Source organism: Clarias gariepinus, chromosome 16, assembly GCF_024256425.1.
Source record: "Clarias gariepinus isolate MV-2021 ecotype Netherlands chromosome 16, CGAR_prim_01v2, whole genome shotgun sequence".
Taxonomy (NCBI): Eukaryota; Metazoa; Chordata; class Actinopteri; order Siluriformes; family Clariidae; genus Clarias; species Clarias gariepinus.
This window is the reverse complement of record NC_071115.1, coordinates 25,265,858-25,290,173: the sequence shown is the minus strand read 5'-3', so window position 1 is coordinate 25,290,173 and position 24,316 is coordinate 25,265,858. Positions and strand designations below refer to the sequence as shown.

The 24,316-nt window shown below is 37.2% G+C and overlaps 1 protein-coding gene across 1 annotated transcript; it reads right to left on the bottom strand.

The window, feature by feature from the left end:
* Positions 1-6,613: 6,613 nt before the first annotated feature.
* f8 (coagulation factor VIII, procoagulant component) lies at positions 6,614-24,137 on the bottom strand. Its single transcript, XM_053515217.1, has 25 exons — positions 23,921-24,137; positions 23,087-23,178; positions 22,423-22,545; positions 21,155-21,367; positions 20,851-21,024; positions 19,799-20,023; positions 19,443-19,686; positions 18,684-18,849; positions 18,495-18,576; positions 17,571-17,788; positions 16,720-16,870; positions 16,402-16,611; positions 15,213-16,314; positions 14,288-14,453; positions 13,884-14,120; positions 13,531-13,759; positions 13,158-13,340; positions 12,602-12,718; positions 12,307-12,378; positions 12,040-12,125; positions 11,598-11,759; positions 10,556-10,700; positions 9,359-9,507; positions 8,605-8,787; positions 6,614-7,578 (listed from the first exon to the last, which is right to left on the bottom strand). The coding sequence occupies exons 1-25, from the start codon at positions 24,067-24,069 to the stop codon at positions 7,423-7,425; spliced, it is 5,034 nt and encodes a 1,677-aa protein (XP_053371192.1). The 5' UTR covers positions 24,070-24,137; the 3' UTR covers positions 6,614-7,422.
* Positions 24,138-24,316: the final 179 nt, after the last annotated feature.

The window sequence follows — 24,316 nt, the reverse complement described above, 5'->3', positions numbered from 1 at the left end:
TTCTTCTTTATCTTTCGGCTGTTCTTTTTCACAACCCTGATGGTGAAAAAGGTGAAAAGGACAAAAGCAAAGCAGAGGACAAAGTGGTGGTAGTTTTCAGGAAGGAGCTGAGATAGGCTCTGGGTGGTCAGGAGATGCTTTCAGTTGAATGGACAACTACAGCTAATGTGATCAGGGACATGGGTATGAGACTACTTGGTGTATCAGAAAAGGGGAAAGTGGACAAGAAGACTTGGTGGTGGAACAAGGAAGTCCAAAAGTGCACACAGAGAAAAAACTTAGCCAAGACGAAGAAGTGAGAGGGCTAAAGAGAGGAGACAGGAGTCAGGGGAGATGCAGCGTAAGGTGAAGGTAGAGGTGGCAAAGGCCAAACAAAGAGCATATGAGGACCTGTATGCTAGGTTGGACAGTAAGCAGGGAGAGCTGGATCTGTACAGGTTGGCGAGTGATGAAAATATACAGTACTGACTGGTGCCAGGAGGGTGATGGGAAGATAGAAGATTGAAGAGTTTGCAAGAGTTGCAGGAAAAATCAGTAAGAGTGAGAAGAGGACAGCACTGAAGAGGATAAAGAGTGGGAAAGCAATTGGTCCTGCTGAGGTATAGAGAGCTTAGAAGAGGTGGCAGTGGAGTTTCTGACTAGTCTATTTAATAAGCAGCTTTACACAATCAAAAGAATTATATAAGTTTGTATGAAATGTGAATGTGTACGAATCAAAATGCTAAAATTGTCTCTGATGAGCAAGCCGAGGGTGATGGCGACAGTGGCAAGGAAAAACTCCCTGAGATGGCAGGAGGAAGAAACCTTGAAAGGAACCAGACTCAGCAGGGAACCCATCCTCAGTTGGGTGCAAACAGAGAGCAGGGATCGACCTGCAGTCATATTGTGTGAGACTAGAAGTTCAGTTTAACAGGAGATGTTTTAATATGTTAATGTGTTAATAATGGATAAAATGCTCTGGGTTTTAAGGGGTAACGAGTAACTATGAGTAACTTTCCAAAACTCATTAATTTACACAAACATCAGTTTTGTGGCTTAGATTTATTTTTTCATGGCGGTATAGAAATATAATTAAAAAAAAAACAATATTACAAAATATCAAGTCACATAGATTCTTCGTAAAATATTTCGTTTTGTAGAAAAACAGTCGCCTATGTGCTTCCATTAAACCTGTCTGACCTTAAGCAGAATATTTTCATGTTACAAATCTTACCATTTCAAAAACAAAGTCATGAAGAAATAGGAGGAAGTATGAAGTTCTCGAAAAAAAATATTATCTTCAGTAACATGAGGAAACCCTATATTATTGCTTCATATTGTAGACTGTATCTGAAGACTTTCACAGCTCTCGTTATTTTCTCTTTTCCAGTACAAACGAGACATAAATATTAACCAGTACTTTTTATCACTCTGATAAAATCAGTCAGGCAGTTTATAAATATTAACACACCAAGTTTAAACCATCATCTACGACTGATATTGTGTAACTCACCACGGTGAAGTCTATTTTTCTTGCTTTTGGAGAAGCTGTTTTTGTTTTGGATCAGATAGCAGGTGATTCATGAGGACTCAAATAATTTTCCCACAGAAGTTTGTTCAGTTCACCAAACACACGCTTACCAGAACACTTCCTGTCACACAGGAACTGATAGTACTGTTCAATTCTATCACTGACAGGGTGGATATATTATCTTGTTCGTTAAGGTCCTCGTTTTCACACAGTGCTGTCAAACACGCACACACGCTTGGCCTAAGGTCATTGTGAGGACCTTTTGCTGCTGTAATTATTAATGCAGCCATTCCATGCTATGCTACACATAAATATGACCATAACCATAACATGTAGACATAATGGTAATGTTTTGGTTTTTAATTTATTTATGTTAAATATAATCTGCATTTTTGTTAAAAACATGAGTTTTTCTTATGGGGACCGGTCAAATGTCCCGAGATCAGAATTGTCAGATGTTTCCATCCTTGTGAGAAGTTCATCTTAATCATTTACACAATTTCGAGAGCAGTGGAAAATGTACGTTATGTTATGTGGTCAGAATAAGTAATTTTTTTTTATTCAGACCAAAATAAAACAAGTTATACTATTTAAAAAATGTTTATTTTTAAATTTTATATTTTTTTTACATATATTTAATAAAAATCAAGATAGTATGGTAAATCTACTTTTATTAATAACTTGAAAAATTGCAGTAACTACAACAGGAGTTTTGTACAGTACTAGGTCTTTTAATATAATACAGTATAATAGCAAATTATTTTTTGTAGTGGCACCAATTGTTTGGTTAAAAGTGGATGTACAAGTCTATACATCCCTGTAAATATTGCATGTGTTTTATTAGAAAAAAAAAGTCATACTGTATAAGAGTCCATTTTCTACCTTGAATGTAATAAGCCACCAACATCATTAAAGTGAAAAACAAACAGAAATGTTTTAGGCATTCCTAAATTAACACTTTCTAAAAGCACATTTTGCTTGTAATTCAGAACACAGTATTATTTTTACTGATTTTTACTTATATGAGTTTACTAATTTGCCAGTTTAATTCCACTCTTCTTTGCATAAACGCTCTAGATCGACCAAACTCTACGGGATCTCCTGTACAGATGCCTTTTCAAGTCATTCCAAACGTTTTTGAAAATGTTTTCAGTACATCTGGTATTCCTGCTGTCCGTTATCACCCAGATGAGGATGGGTTCCCTGTTGAGTCTGGTTCCTCTCAAGGTTTCTTCCTATTGCCATCTCAGGGAGTTTTTCCATGTCACTGTCACCCTTGGCCTCCTCATCAGGGACAATCTGATCATTTTAATACATACGTATATTCTTACAATTTATACTCATTCTTCAATTTTCCTTTGGTTCTGTTAAGCGGATTTGCGACAATGACCATTGTTAAAAGCGCTGTATAAATGAAATTTAATTGAATTAAATTTAAGGTCTGACCAGGCCATTCCAAAACCTGACCTCCCTTGTCCACTTGCAGTCATGTTGTGGATCATTATAGTGCTAGAAGGTGAAAATTTTCATCCTCCTTAGTTGTCTAACAGAAACTTGCAAGTTTTGTGCTAAAATAGTTTGTTGTTTGGAGCTATCCATGATTTCCTCCATCTTCCATGGCATGATGCTGCCACTACCATGCTTTACCATGGGTATGGTGTTCTTTGGATGATAAGTTGTCTTGATTTTAAAGTTCAACTTTGGTCTCATCATTATAACACATTCTGTCATGTGGTTATGGATAATTCAGGTAAATATATTTTTTTTCATGACAAAGGACCATCTAGCTACCCTACCCGTTGTAGCACTGACAAGAGAAATATTGTTTTCACAAGCAGTTATGGACCAATGCTTCTTTACAATATTACTTCCACTATTTTGATGTTTTCATAGGGCTCTTGGAAGTCTCTCTCTGATAAGTTTTTATCTTGCTTTTTTCAATTTTTGGAGGGACATCCTGTCCTTGGTAATGACACTGTGGTCCCCTATTTTCTTCACTTAAAAGTATTAATTGTTGCACTTTAAGCTTTGGAAAGTTTATTTGTATTCTCCTGTTGATTGTCACCTGCAAAAGGATGGTGTAGTCATATTTGTAGTAGTTATCGTTATACTTTAGGAATTTTGTACTGAGTTTTGTAACATTTGTAACAGCTGGTACTGTAAGCAACTGGGTTTATGATGCCATTAAAGCAACTTCCACCCTGGTGATTCATTTTAACAATAAAGGAAATTGACTTTAAATGTCCTAAGTAACATAGGACACTGACAGTTTTGTAATCATATCTGGCAGAGGAATAGCATTTTCTAAATACTGTTTGCAATTCTATTGTACATATTCTGTGGATTAGTGAGGATTAAATGTTCTCATAAGCACATAACAGTTTCATTTATTTAAATGCATTTTGTTTTGTGGTTGGGACCTAGTAAGAGAGAGAGACATGCTATGCTGCCTTGTCACATATTGCAAGCTTCTAGGCTTCTAAGCTTTAGTGGCTCTTGAGTGGCAACACGTACTCTACCTTGGTTGTGACAGTCAGTGAGAACAACATCCTGTTTGCTTCACTTCGGAACAAAGTTTTGTCAATGAATATGGCAATGTGCTGCATTTAGAAAGATTGAGACAGAGTGTGTTCTACAGGTGTTTTAACATTTTGTTGTAATCGTGCTTGTTTCTTTCATTTCGTTTGCACGCACAGTAGGTTGCTTGTATGTGTCATAATTTCACCTTATGTGATTAATCAATTAATTCAAGTAAAATTGTTTAGAGGCTTCCAACATTAAAGAACGTGCTTACAAAAATCTATATTATTAAATTGAAGGTAATTCTAAACAACAATTTACTTTTAAATACTTTTTAGTTAGTAATACATCGCTATATAACTATATATACAGTAGATATCAAACATCTATTGATAGACAGGACTGATTGTAGTTACCATAGGTACTGGATTTTAGATACATCCACTTGTGCACTCCCAGTTACTGTGCCTTTAGAGTTACACTGCCTTTAGTAACAATTTTGTCATGTTGCAGCCACAAACGTAAATGTATTTTATTGGGATTTTATGTGATAGACCAACATAAAATAGCATATAATTGTAAAGGGAAAGGAAATTTTTTTTTTACAAATAAAAATCTGAAAAGTGTGATGTGCATTTGTATTCAGCCCTCAAGTGCCTTCAGAAGTCACCAAATTAGTAAATAGTCCAACTGTATGGAATTTATTCTGCATACTGTATAAATACAGCTGTTCTGTGAAGCATTCAGAGGTTTGTTAGAGAACATTAGTGAACAAGCAGCATTATGAACCCCACGGAACCCATCAGACAGGTCAGGGATAAAGTTGTGGAGAAGTTTAGAGAGAAGTTAGATTATAAAAAAAAAAATCTCAAGATTTGAATATCTCACGGAGCACTGTTCAATTTATCATTCAAAAATAGAAAAAAAAAATGCAAAAGACATGGCTGTCCACTTAAACTGACAAGCCTGGCCGGACATAAGGAACATTAATAAGAGAAGCAGACAAGAGGCCCATGGTAACTCTGGGGGAGCTGCAGAGATCCACAGCTCAGGTGGGAGAATCTGTCCACAGGACAACTATTAGTCATTGACTCTACAAATCTGACCTTTATGGTAGAGTGACAAGAAGAAAGCCATTATTGAACAAAGCCATAAGAAGTCCCGTTTGCAGTTTCACATTGCTTGTCGCGAACTGCAAACAGGACTTGCTTTAACAAATTCAAGGGGTATGAATACTTTTGCAAAGCACTGTAATTCCTGATGATGACACCTGGCCAATTAGCAACTTTGAAATGTCAATACTAACATTTTTGGAATCTTCCTTGTTTCCATTGTTCCATTGTTTAATGACACTCTTACTGGCTTGTCAAAGGGAGGTAAGTGGATTCATGACAAACAGAGTTTAAATGACTTTAGCCTTGGTGTATGTAAATGTGGGGTCCTTACGTATTCCTGTGCCAGCACTAAAGAAAAACTCCATAGATCTGAAAATCTGGTCATTCAGTACATGAAGGTATTCAGCTGACTTTTTATATTTTATTGCCACGTAATGCTGCTGAGCCCAGACCTGACCAACTGAAGTGACTGGTTTCAATCACTTCATGTGACTGGCTAAAGAGACGTGGCCACAGTGCATGATGCGTGCAGAACTTCATGCATTTCCCTTCTTTCCCTGCCACACCCATTGCTCTGGAATAGGCTCGATCTGGAGTCATCAGACCACATGACCTTTGTTCATTGCTCCAAAGTCTACTGTATATGCTCCTTATTACACGTAGGCCTTACTAATAAGCGTTTATTATTATTATTATTAATATATTTTTAAGCTGTTTAATCTCAGTCTTGTCAGTTCTTGTCACGTATTGCTTGTGGATTTTTATATTTCTTTAAAATCTACAGTAACTCCACCTAGTGTTTAAATGATCTCAGATCATCATCATTCGTGATGTTCTCATGACCGCATTTCTTCTGTTGACAAAAAAACATATGCTGTTTTTTTGTCAGCACTATCCTTCCAGGATTTAATAATTAGTTGGACAGTTCTTAACCTGATTCCAGCAAGCTCCTTAGTTCTTTTCTTTGCTTAATCGAGATCGATAATTTGCCCCTTTTGAATCACACTTTTTTCTTTTTTTTTGGCCAGGCAACTTTCCTTTCTTAAAAGCACATGTGACTGGCGTTGACACTGAATGCACTACAGAAGTTACAATTGCCTTTTGTTTTTAAATGAATTATGGTCATGTGCTTCTATAAGCTAATTATTCTGTACCTTTTTAAGTACTTAGTCTGATGCATGGAAATGCTAGTTCAGGAAATGCACAAACAGTTTTTTTTCATACTTAAATAGTTTATTTCATTAAAAATCACATCAAATTAAGTCATTTGAATCCATTCACAGTGCAAACTCTCAAACATTCAAAGTAAAACTTCAGTAGTGTTATTGGTGTCTTCATTATGAACAGTAAATGTGGTTAAGATATGTGTCCTAACATGTGGTAGGACTGAAAATGAATGTATGCAGATATTTGAACTTTGTGCATTCACATGAGCAGATCAAATGCTTTATTTAAAAAAAAAACAAAAAACAAAAAAAACATTAAATGAGCAGCATATTTGGGGGAAAAAAAAGTTCATAAATAATAAAAAACACTGATATAAAAGAAAAATATATGTACATACATTTCCTAATTATTAGTCTATATACGGAATTGCCTGAAGTGTCACTAATTGGACAATACACAATGTATTAGTGATGGAAAAGGACCACCAGTAAGACCATAGCTCACCAGATATTATTCTAAGCGCAGCAATAACAATGCCATGGTAGCAGAGTGTGTGTGTGTGTGTGTGTGTGTGTGTGTGTGTGTGTGTGTATGGCTGGTGTGAGTGTTATCAGGTACAGCAGCAGTGCTGTGGTCATAAACTGACAAAGATAAAGAGTTCACACACGCTGTGCATGGAAAAAGATAAACTATGGTCTCTAACTGTACACCTACAAGTATAACGCTGCTGCTGTATCTTATAGACTCATATAACACCACACACACCACACACACCACACAGCAAACAGACTCCACTCAGTCATTGTAGGAATACAAAGTGATCTATGTGTGTGTGTAATCAACAGGCATTTTTTTTCTGAACAGATCCTGAACAATGAGAGATCCATTACCAGCATTAAAAGATTTGAGCGATAAATATGTACGAAAATAATTCAAAAATAATAAAAATGAGAACAATTTTACAATCAGTAAATTTGAATGAGTCAATGATCACGCAAACACTTTTTAATTCGCTCACGCACTCACACTTCTTCTATATGTTTCACACTTTCAGTCACACTCGCTCTCTCTCTCTCTCTCTCTCTCTCTCTCTCTCTTCCACTCTGCCTGTTAGAGTCTCTGTTGCGTATCACATCCCAGGAACTCCACCCTCAGTGCAATGTCATTATTCCAGCCTTTGGGGTGAATGCGGATAAATCGAGTGAACAGCGGAGGCTCGAACATGTTCAGCTTCTCCTCATTGTACTCGCTGTTCCCTTCAAAGATCTGAACAAAGACATGTGTATATATTAATAAATGTATACAATATAATCTATAATGTGATGAATTCAGGATTTATTTCCTTTTTAACTGTGTGCAGGTAAAATTCTAGATATGTAAAGTATATCGTTTTTTAAACCTGGATAAATTGTTATTAAGTGGATATGGATATACATCAAAACTCTCATTTGGATTCAAAGTGTCAAATACAAGAACTCTAATTTATATATAGGTTGCTTATAATAATCCCATATGCACATATCAATACCATAAAGTACCTGAAACTTCGCGAAACTTGAAACCATTTAGATATACTGTACAAGGGGTGTTCAAGTCAAACTGGGATTTTTGATTGTGCAGAATACAGTTAGGAGAGTAAAAGCTTTACTTCTCTATATAATCCCCTGATACACTAATGCACTTATCCCAGTGTTTCACTAGTGCCTGGATATCGTCAAGGTAGAAAGATTTCTCAGTACGCTGGAGCCAAGATTGTCCTGCACGCTTCACGTCCGATACCTTGGCCTCCAGGGAAATAATTTATTGCTCAAAAGTGTGGAAATGGCTTAGAGCAAGGTCAGGACTTTGCAGGGAAACACAAGTCCCGGTTTGACACGAACAACAATTGGATGAAAGTTTTTACATCTTTTAGGCTCAAAGCAATATTTTATTCTGTAGTAACACAAAATCTGCCATCCACAATTTTTATTCCAAATAAATAAATACATTTAAATATTATAAGGCATGGGAGGACTTAGATTAGAAGTGTACACTTTGATTGGAAATTTGGACATCCTGCTGAACGCAATAAAAATGTTGAAGGAACTGGTCAGATTTCTCTTTCCAGAGGGTGTGATCAGGGTCACTGTTTTTTGCTAAGACAAATAAAAAATAATTTCCTATAGGAAAAGATTAGTCATGTGTCAAGTGCCTGTGAGAATTCCTTCAGGAGTGAACAAGAGTCAAGTACAAGGTCACGCGTACACCTACAGTATAAACTTGATTTTTATTAGAGAATTAATTCTCACATACCTTCTCCCGTTGCGTTCCCGGTTCGGTGACCTTGGCCCAGCTGTGGCCGTCATCACTAACAGAGATGGTGAACTCGGTCACCATCATGCTCGTGAACATGGATTTGGCTCCCTGTGTGATGATACCAGTGACTCTCTTCACCATATTAAAGTCCACTTGCAGCCACTCGTAAGGGTTATTAGACTAAAAAAAAAAGAAAAATAATAAATCTTTTTTTGAAAAATAATTTCTTTTTATTCATCTGCTACGAACTAAAACCTGTGACATCCCTTTTTAAATTAATTGCTTTATGTATTGTTCAGCAAATGGCCTTTTGGTCAGGTTTAAGAGTGCGAGTATTAAGTATGGGTGTCTGTTGCTTACAGAGGGAAGTGGTGAAAGTAATGAGTCATGTTCAAAGAGCGAGACAATGGGTTGCACGTTTCACGCCAACACAGACAGCGAGAGGAAATTTACAACAATACTGTTCAAATGTGGTTCTGCCAAACATTACCAGACTACTGATTACTTCATTCGCAGTTTGTACTCGGCCAACATTTTTGCTAGAAAGACCAAATTCTTGCTTAATTCTGATCGACAATATAATGCTGTTGGGAGGAATTATTCTAAACAAATTATATTGTAAATATTTAAAAAATAAATGTATTGTTTAATAAAAAAAAGGAAAAAAAGAAGAAATGAGTTGCTTGGGACTTACTGTACTACTGTACAGTACTGTATATCCAGGTGAAAAGGGTTTCAGGAGATAGAGTACCTTAGGTCTCCATGCGTTGGCGCTGCCCTCTTGGTTGAGTCGGGCGAGCTCTGGGGTCCATGAGTTTCTCCAGCTTTGTCGGAAGGATGAAGCCGTAATCTGATCTTTAGAAATCAGGTTCTTCTGCATTCCTAATGGTAGTGAGCAACCTGAAACATAACCACATGCAGTTAGAGTCCTGAACATAGTCAGCAGTGCCTGCAGCCAGATATCAGATTTGAGGGAATTCCATGAGACCATGGTCACGTTCATACAGGACCAAAACTGAATGAGTGCACTCACAGAAGAGACCCGAAGAGATTTATCACGATATTTACACACAGAGACGCATGCACACATGATGGACTGAATTAGAAGCTTGTCAAGGTTATGTGTTATCCTAATCTTAAATATAAGTTCTCATTCAGACAGTATAACATCACACACTTTTCATTTTTATGTGACGTTATTTCATTTGGCAGCAAAGGCGGGAAAAACAATTTCTTTCTTTAATGAATATTTATTTTATTATTTCGGCCTTTAAAAGCAATATTGACATAATATTGTGAATATTGACATAACTTAAGTAGTTTAAACGCCACTGCTTGTTATATACAGTAACAGGGACACGTAAGCGGGAACGCATAACCTTGCGACTTGGCGCCCTTACACTGCTTTCCTGTGCAGTTCAAAATCAAGCTCAAGATCTGATTAGTAACCTCCAAATCCCTGAATAATTTAGCACCGCCATATATTTCAGACCCTTTGAGGCAATACAATTCAGCACGGTCGCTTAGGTCTGGTGATGCAATTCCTAAATCCAGGTTGAAAAGTCGTGCCTTTTTTAGTTGCAGCCCCTGAACTCTGGGATGAGCTGCCCCTGTTCTCTTCCTTTGGCATTTTATACATGGTAATTATTATTATTTATTTATTATTTTATTTGCTTATTTTTCTGTTTCTGTTTCTATGTCTATGTTCAGATATTTTAGTTTTTTTTTTAATGTGTTGTGTTAAATGTGCTTAAAAATTTTGTTTCGTTTTTTACAATTGGCTCTATGATGTAAAATTCAGATAATACTCAGTTGAATAATTTTGATACTTGTCCCTCAAACCAAAACCAAAAACTTCTTATAAAACAACACTTCTTATTTATTTATTTATTTATTTATTTATATTTATGTAATTATTACATTTGATTATTCATGCATTTGTACTCACTGTTGAGATCGCAGCCCAGCAGCTCAAACCTCAAAGTCGGCTTGATGACGTAGGTGACTGGATGAATGCGAATGTAGCGGCCAATGATTGGAGGTGAGAAGTGGTTCTCCTTTGTCTTGGAGCCATCCAGATTTCCATTAAATTTCTATTAAACATCAAAACAAAACACGTAAATTGCACCTATTTCTAATTCAAAGGTCTACCTAGAATTTTATTATATACAAAGCATGATAGCAAATTCATGGATTGTGTGGTAGAAAAGCCTGGTGGGAGAGTTTGCTGTTGGGGAGCGGTTGGTTGAGGTCATATTAGGTTTAGAAGTTTTTCATGTTTAAGGTTAAGGTGATGATTTGGGGTTAGAAGACAAAAGTGAGCCATGTGTGCAGGCCGGGAGTTTAGATTTGACGCTAATTTTTTGTTCACTGACGTTTGTGAAGGTGGTATGGTGTCTTAGTGGTTATCACTGTCACCCATTATTGATTCCCGCCTCAGGTCTGTGTGCATGGAGTTTGCATGGTCCCCCCCTGTGCTTGGTGGGTTTCCTCCAGGTTCTCCGGTTTCCTCCTACATTTTAAAGACTATTTCCTTAAGCTAATTAGCGTTCCCAAAGTGCCCATAATGTGTGAATGAGCATGCGAGTACGTATGTATGTATGTGTGCCCTGCGATGGATTGGCACCCGATCCAGGGTGCACCCCACCTCATGCCCTAAGTCTCCTGGGAAAGGCTCTAAGACCTCCGCAACCCTGTATACAGGATGAGGCAGTATAGACAATGAGTGAGTGAGTGTTGGCTTCATATAATGTCAAATTGTTAGTGCTGATAGTATGCTAACTGAGGATTCTGTAGGTGTTGGAAAAGGAATCAATTCTGTAAAAGCCAAATGTAGGGGCTAGGGGTGGAGGGAAGGTCTAGGGATGATCAACCGGTTCTGTGGATTGTTATGTTGTGTTAAGAGTATAATTTATAATAAGAGTATATTTGTTCGTGTCAGTTGTTGAAATGAGAAGTGTTAAGTCTTGTACTTGAGTTTTGATACTAACATAGACAGACTCGCTACTGTTTCCTTTGTACATCTTCCACGTTTTCTGGTCCATGCTGTAGCTGATGGTGAAGATCACAGTAAACATGTCCTTCAGACCGAATGTAGTTTTCGCTCCCTGTGTCTGGATCCCGTGGAGCACCATGGGCCGTAACAAATCCACCTAACACACAAAAACTATTCATTCTGGAGAAGCTCTATGCAAACAAGTTTCTACTGTACTGTATGTCATTTATTTTGGCCCTGTTCATTTTAAAAAAAATTTTATATACAGTATTTTTACACTGTAAACACTGTCTCCATAAAAAATGTTTTTTCTCAATGTTACTGATATATTTGGAAAATAAGAATACATGAAATATAAGGCATACCATATACAATAAGGCATAAAAAAATGTGACCTTTAATATTTGTTTTGGCTTTGATCATGCAGATTTTTATACCTGTATCCAAGACTTTTCATTGTTGCCAATCCAAGCATTAACCGAGCCGGATAAGTGCAGTCGGGCTAAACCTACCTCCCACTTTTCTGTCAGACAAAAAAAAGTGTGTCAGAAAATATTATAGAGAGGTTTCCTCTAAATATGTAAATATTTTTGATGTATATTTAACATTTTGTTTAAAATAAATTATGTAGGTTTTAAATGCCTATTAATCACAAATATCTATTTTACCATTGATCAAAATAAAATTTTCATTTATTAATTTACCATAATGATCGGATTCAGTGAGCTGCTCATCAGCTATCCATCCTGACTGCATTCCCAACGGCTGAACACATTCTGCCAAACCAGATCAGGTCAAATGTCGTTTTTTATTTACACACAAGAACTAATAACTAAGCTGTTATTCATCATTTAACAACAGCAATTTTATATAACCAGTGGGGGAAAAAATGTACAAACTGTTCCAACCAATGGTTTATCCATACATGATCCATACAAGTCCAGAAAGCACATTTCGTAAATCTAAATTGTATATAGTCAAAAATGCAATTAAGTATACCTGGGTTATAAACTAAAAGTTTGGCTCTCATGCCAGAGAGTTGGTGGTCTCCAATGGTGCACTCCACCCGCCAGGTGCCCACCACGCCTGGTCTCATTTCAATGGTTCCAAACATTCCTGCAATGAGAAAGGATGAGGAGAAGAAAGGCTGAACATCAGTAATTTTAATACATTATTATGTTTTATATTTTCAAGTATTTACCATAACTAAACAAAAAAATTAATTAATGTTTGTTTTATATCAAAGCATTGTTGAATTTTCAAGTTTCATTGATCGGAACATCAATGAAAATAATGTAGTCTTCATTGGCCACAGGCCATTTTTACAGTTTTTGTACATTAAGACAAAAATGTATTAACAGTTAACAATCTATGTGTATACCATGTGTATACACATCTTTAGTAACAATGTGTGTGTGTGTCATACAAACATCTAAAATTGCAACACACTTACTCCCTTTTGCTTTATTCTGTTCTACTGGCAAATAGAAAAATAAGTGATTTAAAAAGTTAATGAAGCATTATTTTCCCTCAAATTAAAATCTTGAGTGTTTACCCGGATAAAGGTTGTAGATGCCCAGGCGGTGTTCCTGGTCTTTCCCGTTGCTAAACGGTATTCCGTGGAAGTGGACAGCATGAAACTCTCCACCGCTGCCAACGTTTAGAAGGTGCCAGCGAGATACCCGGTGCTGCGCCACCACCAGGCCAGGTAGAGTATCTGCGACGTGTCCATTGATTGCTACATCAGAGCAAGAAACATAAAAGGAAAAATAATTAGGCTGCTTCATAAATGTGGTAATATGGATGAGCAGTAATATTCTGGATTGTGTAGATTGACTGCGTATGAAATTTATTTTTCATTCTACGTACAGTTGCTGAGGATGCACTAAGCAAAGGCATGTACTGTAAATGGAATTTGAAACTTGTACCAGCAAATTTATTGTTGGTCTCGAACCAGGGATCGTCTACTTTGGCCTGGCACGGTGATGTACAGAACTTCCTCATGTTGTAATCCAGATACCAGCTCTTCTTCTCGTCGAAAACAGTAAACAGGAGGAATAGGTCTTGCACTCCAGGTTGCAGGAGGGCACGTGACTGAAGCGTCCCGGGACGACAGATCAGCAAGGGACCGATCAGACCAGAGTTTATGTCCTTTTCCTTTGACACACACAGACACACATATGTACTGTAAGCACATCATGCATGTAATTCTGCTTTTAAATAAAGAAATAAAGTAAATGCTACCAAATTCCTAAACAATAATAGAAGTAATATTGCATACCATATTAACAGTAGAGTAATAAGCTCCGGCCTTGCAGTCAAAGTCCTTGGATGATGGTCCTTGTCTTTTAGTAATTCTCCAATTGTAGATCCTCTCCTCCCCCGGAGGCACAGGGTCACCAGGTCCCTCGTCCTCCCGTAGTTTCACTCCCTGTGGTGCAGAGCTCACCATGGTTCTGTCATACACACCATGTAGATGAAGGGAGTACGGTCTGGAGGCGGTATTCCTGAAAACGACCTGTAACAGATGACATCAGCACTGTCACCAGTCTTTTTAAAAGGAAAATATCTGCAACTTATTTTAAGATTTGGAGATTTAAAGAGAACAATGTCATAGTCATGAGGAAATTAGCAAATCAAATATTTCCTCATTGAGAAGCATTTCTGATGTAGGATCACACTTACAGTAAGAACATCATTGACCTCCACCTTAAGCACAGGACCCATGATCCCAAGGTGCTCATCTAGCTCTCCACGTTTCACAGGATTCTTGAATTCTCTGTCATGGTACGCTCGGTACACAACTTTCTTGTAGGCTGGAAAATACTTTTTTAATCCCCTTTTCGTCTCCCTGTGTAGACAAATTACACTTTCAAATTCAGATCTACATTGTCTTGCATACCTTCAGTTAAAAGACATGGTTGAGATGCATAGAGCTACGTTAGCCAGATGTGTGGTGTAAAAAAAAAAAAGTTTTAATAGCAGGAAAATGAATCATCTGAAGTTCATGTTTTGACTATAAAGCCAATATTATAGTCATAAATATATGGTATCCGACGCTAATTAAAGTAATAATGTTGTCCAAGATTGTGAATTGTTGGAGCACAAGATGTGCTGGATCAAGTGTTATTTTACAGTCTGCTGTATAGAGAGATTTGCAGTGTTATTCTGTAATTATTATTTTTAATTTTAGATCTTTCAGTCAGTCTATTTTTTCATCCGTAAAGGCAAGTATTTGTGTTTAAAGGTGGTGATTAATAACACCCATCACTAACACTTATTCATTCTTCTTCCATACCGCTTATTCCATATTGGGGCGACCATCAGGCGCCATATGCTATGCCAATTAACCCAACCACCAAGGGGAGAAGTACAATCTCCACGCACACAGACCAGAGGCTGGAATCGAACCCTCCACCCTGTCGATGCAAGGCCACAGTGCCAACCCCTACAGCAGAGAGCCGCCTACTGGACATTTGTACTCAAGTAAAGTCTTTGAAGTGCAAACTATGGTGTGATCACAAAAAAAACTGCGTTTTCAGTGGAGGAAACAATTACGTAGAATCAGGACACCACTTCACAGTATGGTTCAATTAGATTTATACTCTACCTGGTACTGATGAGTTGGGAAGGTTTGTCAATTCCATAGTCCCACATGATTTCCTCAGCTGCGATGTAATAGCTACGGAACTTGGATTCACCGGACCTGATATCAATCTCGTCAGAGGACTCGTAACTTGAAATGGTTTTGTTCTCATCATCTTCGTAATCGTCATATTCCGAAGGCGGAAGGTTATTTGAGTGGGTCTCATTCTGGGAGGAGTTTGGCGAAAAATACTTAGAGCTCAGATCCAGATGTTGATCCAGATGTTGATCTATGTGGGGAGAGTTATGAGCATCTAGGCTTTCGTTCACCTTCTCCAGATCTAGAACTGTATCTTTTAGGACATCATTGTCAGTGACTGCATCATTTGGTTTTGTGACCCTGTCTGTATCCTTTTCCGAAGCCTGTCTTCGAGGCCTCTCTGTCAAGTTAATCTTGGGGCCCAAATCAGAGGTCATATTCAGTCCTGATTTATGAATAAATTTCTTAAAGAGGTTAACAGATGGACTCTTATCTGGGTTTGATTTTTCAGGTTTTTCTTGTTCCTGGTATCTCTGTGTATCATTAACTTCCATCTTAACCATTTCATCTGCTTTTGTTCCTTTGTGACTTAAAGATTCTGTGTGATTTCTGTGGGAATGAGAGGAAGGATGGTCAATCTTTGCTGCTGTGTCATTCTCTACAAACGCAAGCCTCTTTTGGCGTTTTGATTGACCCATCTCCATGTTCAGTTGATCTAGAATATCCTGCGGAATTCCCCCCTGGGAGAGAACATCCAGATCCTCGGCTTTATCTACAGGGACAAGTTTTTTTCTGCAAACCAGGGTGGTCTTCTCACCTGTTTTCTCCAGAGGGCCACTGATGGAATTTTGCTCCTCTGTTTGATTTGTGTTGCTTGACACTTTTTGGCAAACCTGGATAGTCATAGTTCGGTTCCTCTTCTTGAAGCCCCGTGGGATCGGGAAGTGTTTATCTATGTGGTTGGCCAAGTCATCGTAATCATCAGTGTCCACCAGGGGGAGCTCTTGCTCACAGTTAAACACAGAGTATCGTACAGACATCCCTTGTGCTTTCAGAGTGGGATCGAAGGCACCAATCTCCCATTCACCTGGACAATTAAATTTTGCATTAAGGCCTTGATGAATGGACTACTATATTACTAATTATATTACATTTTGAAAGCTTTGACCCTTACCTTCAGTCTCCATCTCGGTAATGACCGTGTCACCTGTCATTGGGAAAAGCGTAAGAACTGTGCCATAGGTTCTGTCTTTTTCGAATGGGTTTCCCGTGAAATAAACTGACAGAAAATCACTCTGCATGCCCACATTAGCCACGTGCCAGAGCATAACCTCACCAACACACATTTTAAACTGTAGACTGTTATACATGAAACCATTTACACCTACAAGAGAAAAAATATAGAAGGAGAGACAGATTAGATGTATTATTTTTGTTATAAGTGCTGCTACACAACATGAGCAAGATAAAAGAGATCTTACTGAGTACTCACTGTGCATGATGTTAGAGCTGTAAAAATGAGGATCATTGCGATCAATTTTGGAAGGATCTTCGCTAAACTTCCTGATGTTCTCATCAGCATACCAGCTTTTGTTTTCATCAAAAATGGAGAACATGAGGTGTTTTTCACTATCTGAAGATAACTAAAAGAATAAACACATGTTAATCATGTTGCCATGTCCATCCATCCATCCATCCATCCATCATCTGATTTCCCATTGATTGATTTACTGAAACCATCTATCTATTTAAATAAGTATTCACCAAGTTTTGACCAAATTTACTCAATCTTCCATTATCCAGTTGACCCATTAATCCATTTACTAAACCACCTCTCTGTCTATAGATTAACTTGCTAAATCTATATACCCATCCATCCACTCATCCTCAGTCCTGTTTTCAGCCTACCCTTCACCAAACCCATTCAGCTATCCATTTCTCCATCCTTCTTTCCATCTACCAAATACTATTATCTGTTTTAAGCCCTTCAGCATAATCAACTACCCATAAACCAACCAAATATAACCATCTATTAATTGCTCCTACAAATCCATCTTCTATCCAACCATCCATGTCCCAAATACAACCTCTTACCCAAATCCATCCATCCATCCATCCATCCATCCATCCATCCATCCATCCAAATACAATCAATTCATTGAAAAAGACACTACCAGCCCTTGATCAAATCAATTTGGCTTCAGTCCAGTAAATACAACTATCTGAAAAGCCTTAAACCCAATTCCACCAAAACAGTGATCCATGCATGCATTCATCAAGCTATGTGTTAACTTAATAACCAACACTTCCTATCTAAATCTTTAATTAAGAGTAAACACTCACCACATTCCCTCGTTTGTCCAAACTCTGTGACTTGCAGATGATAAGGGGCCCAACCAGCCCAGACGCAATGTCTCGCTCTGAATCCACTGTACTGTGATACATCCGGGTCAGACAGCGGGGGTCGGCTTCAATGGGAGCATCCTCTGCTGTCACCTTCCACAGGTACATCATGATCTCACCTGGTGGGACAGCCAGGGACCTCAGATCCACTTGCTTATCTTCACGTGAAAAAGTGAATAAAAAACATGATGTTATTAGGGGATTATAGTCAGATATTTATTTGCATTGTGTCAAAGTCATACAGTATGTGCAGGAAGATTGTGAAGTCAAGTTCTTTCTTTTTTTTCTTCTTCCTAAGGTAGAAAAGACCTGTAAAAATGTGCTTTGCCATGTGAGTCCTAAGGTAAAACAGCTTTTAGCTCAGTCTTGAGAACATTAGTTTAATTAAATACTGTGTGGTGAAATAATTAGGGCCAGGCCAGGAAGCTTTATTAGGTCATGGTAAGAACTAATCCTGTTATATAACATTTTATATAACGCCCTTTTGGCTTTGTTTTTATGGCTTTAATATTTTTACAGTAATAAATCCTGTTTTTGTTGAAGTTAAACCAAAATATACGAACACCTTACTGTTACACCCATATGTCAATCATGTCACCATCAACCCCACTAAACTGTCTTGGGAAGAATTGGAACACTGACTGCTTTCCAGGCCTCCAAGCTTGACACGAGCACAAAGCCCACACCCACAGTCTAAAATCTAATGCAAAGCTTTCCCAGGAGAGTAAAAGGTTGAGGACACAAACATTTTAGGCATGTAGTGTATTTCATATTAATAGGAGAAGTAGGGGTTTCTGTAATTGTTCCAAACATGCCTTAAATACAGTAACATAAACTTCAGTCTGCAAAGTAATTCACTCTTACCTCTCTTCTTCACTGGCTGTACGTTGGCAAGTCCATTTGGAAAGATGTTATAAGGTCGATTGGCCATATTTTTAAAAATAATCTAAAAAAGTATTATAACATTGCATATGAGTATTATTGTTTCCAAAAAGTTATTCTTACGTTTTCAGTACTGCATATAAATAATTAAAATGATACAAGTTGTTTTACCTGAAACTGGTCATTCACCTCTCCTCTAAGCACTGGACCAATCAGTGCGTTGCTTTGGTTTTTCTTCTTTGTGAACGTGCTGTCTGTGTACTCGACATAAGCTACCTTCTTATAGACTTTACCTAAGCGTGGTGTTTTTTGAACTGAAGGCTCAAGCTTTGTAGTTCTGGAATAAAGGTAACAACAAAAATATTATATATATTGTAAATATGTACAGTATATTAACTTACATACAGTACTGCGGAAAAAAAGTCTTAAGCCATCCCTCATTTCTTTATAGTAAATGAAATTTAATTGTGTAGATTACATTATAGACATTGAAACAAATGTTTTGCTGCGACAGCCTGCAAAGTGCTTAAAGATACAATTAAAAAATTTTTTGTTTATTCTCACTTAAGTTAGATGTTTTCAACAGTTCACAAACAAAAAACATTTATCTGAAACTAGACAGGTACAGGGACTGGATTGAAAATAAAAGCCCAGAAAGGCCTTCAGGAAGCCTGGGGAGCTATAGACGATATTAAAAACACAATAGTTTGGCTGTTTGGAAGCAAAATATGAAGAAATGAGGGGTGACTCAAGACGTCTGCACAATATTGTATGTATTTATGTATGTTATCGTGCCATGTCCACATACAATTTGTACCAGTTTATACATCCAAGTTACTCCATTTAAATCCAAACTATTTACATTACGGTCTCCAAGCTTTTCAAGACTTATTTATTTTATTACTAAAACTTTTTAGGCAGTGATCATACCGGTCATCCTGAGGGTTGTAGTCCCACATGATCTCCTCAGCACTGATGTAATGAATCCAGACTTTGGGTCGTCTTCCACCAGACCTCAGAATGGATGGGGGTCCACCAGGTCGAAAGAGAATAGAATAAAGATTATCCCTTGTGTAGTCCATGTCCTCTTCATCTTTTTCATCAACATTTTGTACTTCAGGCAGTTCATTGGATTCAGGACAGTTCTCCACAGTGAAGAAGGCACTCATACCAGCTAATCAGACGAAAAATAATAAACAATGGTTAGAACTGCACCTTGTGTAAATAGAATGCCTCTGTAGATGAGATACATCATGTCCTCAAGAAGAATCTGAGTGTCTACTGACCTTGCTGATGTGCATGGATCCTACAGGAAATAAGAAACTTTCCTACAGCATATGGGTTGAGCAGGGCAGTGGTGAAGGTCATAGGGCTCATCTCTACCATAACCCGTCTGTGATCCATAACTTTTAGAGTGTGGTCCTGGAACTGAATAGTATGAATGTCTGGAGTGGAGCCCAGACCAATAAGGTGCCAGGAAACTTCTGAGCTTTTCTGGCATAACTTCAGACCTGAAAAAATAAAAAATGGGTAAAATTAATGATAATGATGAAGTTTATGATGGCTATGAACCTTATGTAGCTTGAGTCATTTAGGCATTTAAAGTGACTAAAGGTGTTAAACAAACTCTAACTCATGTTTTGGAAATGTAAATAAAAAATGGTCCTTGGATCTGTCCATCCATCCATCTATCCATCCATCCATTAATTTTCCCACCAGAATTAACAAATCTTCTCAGCCCTCATCAAACTGTAAAAGCCACTTGTTGCATTTAGCAAAACATTATTATTGATTGATTATTTCTCAATTCCATCCATCCATCCATCCATCCATCCATCCATCCATCCATCCATCCAATACAATAATCTGTTAACCTCTTCACCCAAACAAAGTCATCTACTGTATATATTGTCCATGCTACCAAATGATTCATTTAACAAAATTATTTATTAGACTACACATAAGTTCACTATTTTCCTTCATTCATCAAGGTGAATGGACATTTTAATAGGAAGTACAGTATGATGCATTTCTGATCCAAAATATTTTGACAAATTAAGTAACCATTACTGAGTACTACCTTAATCAATAATCTATTTGGTTCAGTAGCAGCACAGCAGTTAAGGATCAAAGCAACTGGAAGGTTGTAAAGGTACATTTTATGACTACCAAAAAGCTAGGGATGGACATATGACCTTGCACATCTGCTCAGTTATGGATTTTTTTTTAATGAGACTGGATACCGTCAATATATTACAATATGTAAATATATATTGTGTCTACATACAGTATTGTGAAAAAAAGTTGATTATAAGGTATACGGAAACATTGCCCGGACCTTTCAGTGTGGAATTGATGTATCCGTTGATGGTGTGGAACTGCTGACGTTCAGACGGTTTCCTCGGTTTATCCGCCCTGCCCACGTCTCTATACCAACTCTTACTTTCATCGAAAACAGCAAACAGCAGCACAAACTCAGGCAACTTACGCTGACGGTCATCCGTTAGTGTACCTAAACAAGGGAGGTCAAAGGTTGAAGGTCAAAGGAGCTAGAATTCTGTAAGATATATTTAGACCAAACACTGCATGTTAGCTGGAGCATCTAAAACTGATAAAATTCCTAAAATTTGATTCCGTCAGACCTGATTTGCAGATCAGGAAAGCCCCGATGAGTCCGGAATTGAAGTCTCGCACAGTGTCCACTTGTGATGAGTAGGAGTAGGTGAGACACTCTGGGTCTGCGATGGTTGGCCCACTGTTAGGATGAATGTCCCACACGTATTTATAATATCCACCAGGCTTTACAGAATCATCCTCTTGCTCCAGGGAAGATGTGGCGTCCTCATAACCAGCACCTGGATATAATATGCAACAGCTTGGGTTAAAGGTAAAAAACTCAATTGTAAAAATGTATGATCTATAAAAGTTTTGGAACCAAAAAAATGTGACAGGGCATGCTGTTATAGAAAAAAATATATACAGTAACATAGGGATAGATTGTATAATATAATGTAATATTAAAATGTGATGAGTTTATGATGAGTGAATGATGAGTTTATTAGAGGAAGTTGAAATACAGAACTGAAGAAATAGAAACTAATTAATAGTAGAATAGAATAATAATAGAAAAAAAAATAGAAGCTTAATTTATCATATGATTTTCCAACATTTTGACAGCTAACCGGCTTACACATCTATTCAGCATTACAATATTACCAAAATAAAACTTTTTTTTTATCATATTACAGATTGAATCATCTTGTTGGCAGGAAATGTCTCCTCTCATTGTCTACAGAAATGCCAGCATTGCATAAAAAAAGGTCTTCCAACATTACCAAATGTCTGAATCTTTTATGAATGAAGTTAAAATTTATTGTTCCATTGACCAATATGATGTATTTATAGCAAAACTGTAACATGTACAGCGTGTAGGAGTAAAACACAATAGGACATGCTGTTATGAGAAATGAATCAATGCCAGAGAGCTGTGAACAAATTACTGCTCTCAATCCAAAGTTACGTATTTCCTTATAAAGGCATATAATAATGAAAAATTAAAAGTTACATGAGTTATAAGTTCTTATTATGAGTTACATCATTTTTTAAAGCTGGAATTCCTGAATCCAAAATTTAGGATCACACCCAGTCCACCACCACATAAGTGACCCAGCTCAGTTACTCAGTGCTCGCTCTGATCTACGTTTGTGGTTAGAATTTCAAAGAATTGAAAGATAAATGAAATTGCAAAGCCACTATCATTACCTTTTTATGTTATCTTTGTATTCTGGGTTGAAATGACATAAGAAAAGTTCATGTTCTTAAGAGAATAAGAAACTGAATCAAGGTCATAAGGATTCATGTGGGATGACATTTTTTTGGAACACTTTATAAAACTTATCAGGAAATTCACCTTCAGATTGTTTCCAGTAGGGGATACCGATCGGGGAAATGCTGAGAGGATAAGTAGCGAAATTCTTAAAGTGGACCACCACTCGGTCATTCACTTCTGCTCTGATTGTAGGACCTTGAATTCCTGTAGGGGAAAAAAAAAAACACCTGTTAGTTTCAGCTTCTGGGTGTCAACACTAAATGAATTCAATTTAACTCTTGTCCTAGTCTCCAAAACAGAAGATATTAAGCCACTATTGTATTGTATTTAAATTGGTGTAAATGTTAAAACTAGAGAAAGAGGAAAAAGCTGGAACCTTTCCTGAGATGTTTTTTTTTTTAACTGTAAAATACCCAACCAATCATTTCCCCCTAATGATATCCATTCAATCCGATCACAATTCTGACATTTCACATTGTCCTGGGATTTTTTTTAACAGTATAATATTTTTATATCATATTATTATTAAGAAACATGATTAGACAGACAGGCTGATGATTAACAATTATATTATCAAATCAACTTTTGTTGTAGTTTCCCTGCAGGAAACTTAGCAGGAAACTTTGCAATGTTGTGTTCATCCAGGATTACAGTCGGATCACATTGCCTTTTTAAAAACACATGTTCTAGGAAACTATTCAAACAAACTGTTGTATATTAAGATGATAAATTCAGTCGCACTAACCTGCCCATGGAGGTTTCGTTTTCGGGGTGGCGAAGGTTGAGTCTGTATATTCAGTGTACACGACTTTGACATACTTTTGGACGCTGGATCCTCTGTAGAAAATTAAAGGGAAAAAAATCAGTAAAGCAATAATAATTAAAATATGTAATTTTTGTTGTGTAAACAGATAATTCGTTCTAGGGTTTTAAATATATATATATTTTTTATATACATACTGTAAGCATGTTTCAAACCTCAGGCCTACCATAGTAACTAAAACATTATATTATTATTATTAGTAGTAGTAGTAGTAGTAGAAGTAAGTTATGATGGTTTGTATACTAGTACTATACTAGTTATAAGATATGAAACACGACTTGGTGTAAAATTTTACTGTAGGAAAGTAATTAGTTACATTGTGAATCGATGCATCCTGACACACAGACAAACTATTGTCATGATGGTTATTTTCCCATAAAAGCACTTCCTGAGGTCTCTGTGCGGTGTGTGTGTGTGTGTGTGTGTGTGTGTGTGTGTGTGTGTGTGTGTGTGTGTGCGCGCGCGCGTGTGTGTGTGTAATTCAAGTTAAGATGAAACATTTTTTTCATATTACTGAGATAGCACAAAGAAGAAAACTTTAACAGCTATGACTGTTTCACTCAAAACTCTACTATAAAGGCTAAAAAAAAAAAAAAAATCACCCCATCAGCAATAATGTAAACCTATATAATTCTTATATTTTTAAAAATAATCAACATTTTCTGATCAATCAGCAAATAATTCAACAAGGATTCAAATCTGCATTAGATATGTGTGTGTGTGTGTGGTGAGTGAGTGTATGTGTGTTGTGAGTACCTGAGATTAGCAGCTGGATCCCCATCACCAGTGTTCAGATAATCCCAGCTTGTCTCCACTGCAGCGATGAAGAACTCCTGTATCTTCTCCACAGCATGTGAATGCGGAAAACTATTTACAAGGAAGAGGATAACCACTAGAGCATTCATGTCTAGAGTTCACACACACACACACAACCTATACTCAGCTGTACTTCGCATACAGACACTTATTCCTGTTGAAGTTAACCTACTAATGAGCTTAGGAGACCCAGTAGAGGAATTTAAAGTGAAACAGTGGGGGCGTGTCATCTACCAGGAGGGAGTCAGATTTTTTTTTTCTTCTTCTTGATGAATGCTTATAATGAAGTTGAGGAAAGGACTGGAGGAGGGAAGGAAAAAATGAAGACAATAAGGA

What these genes read in the sequence shown, in the direction of transcription:
- f8 (XM_053515217.1), bottom strand. Translation starts at nt 24,069, where the DNA reads ATGAATGCTCTAGTGGTTATCCTCTTCCTTGTAAATAGTTTTCCGCAT. An exon ending in GATCCATGCACATCAGCAAG is followed by an intron (nt 19,687 to 19,798) that starts GTCAGTAGACAC and finishes TCGTCTGATTAG; the next exon opens with CTGGTATGAGTGCCTTCTTC. An exon ending in ACTTTTAGTTTATAACCCAG is followed by an intron (nt 12,379 to 12,601) that starts GTATACTTAATT and finishes CTGGTTTGGCAG; the next exon opens with AATGTGTTCAGCCGTTGGGA.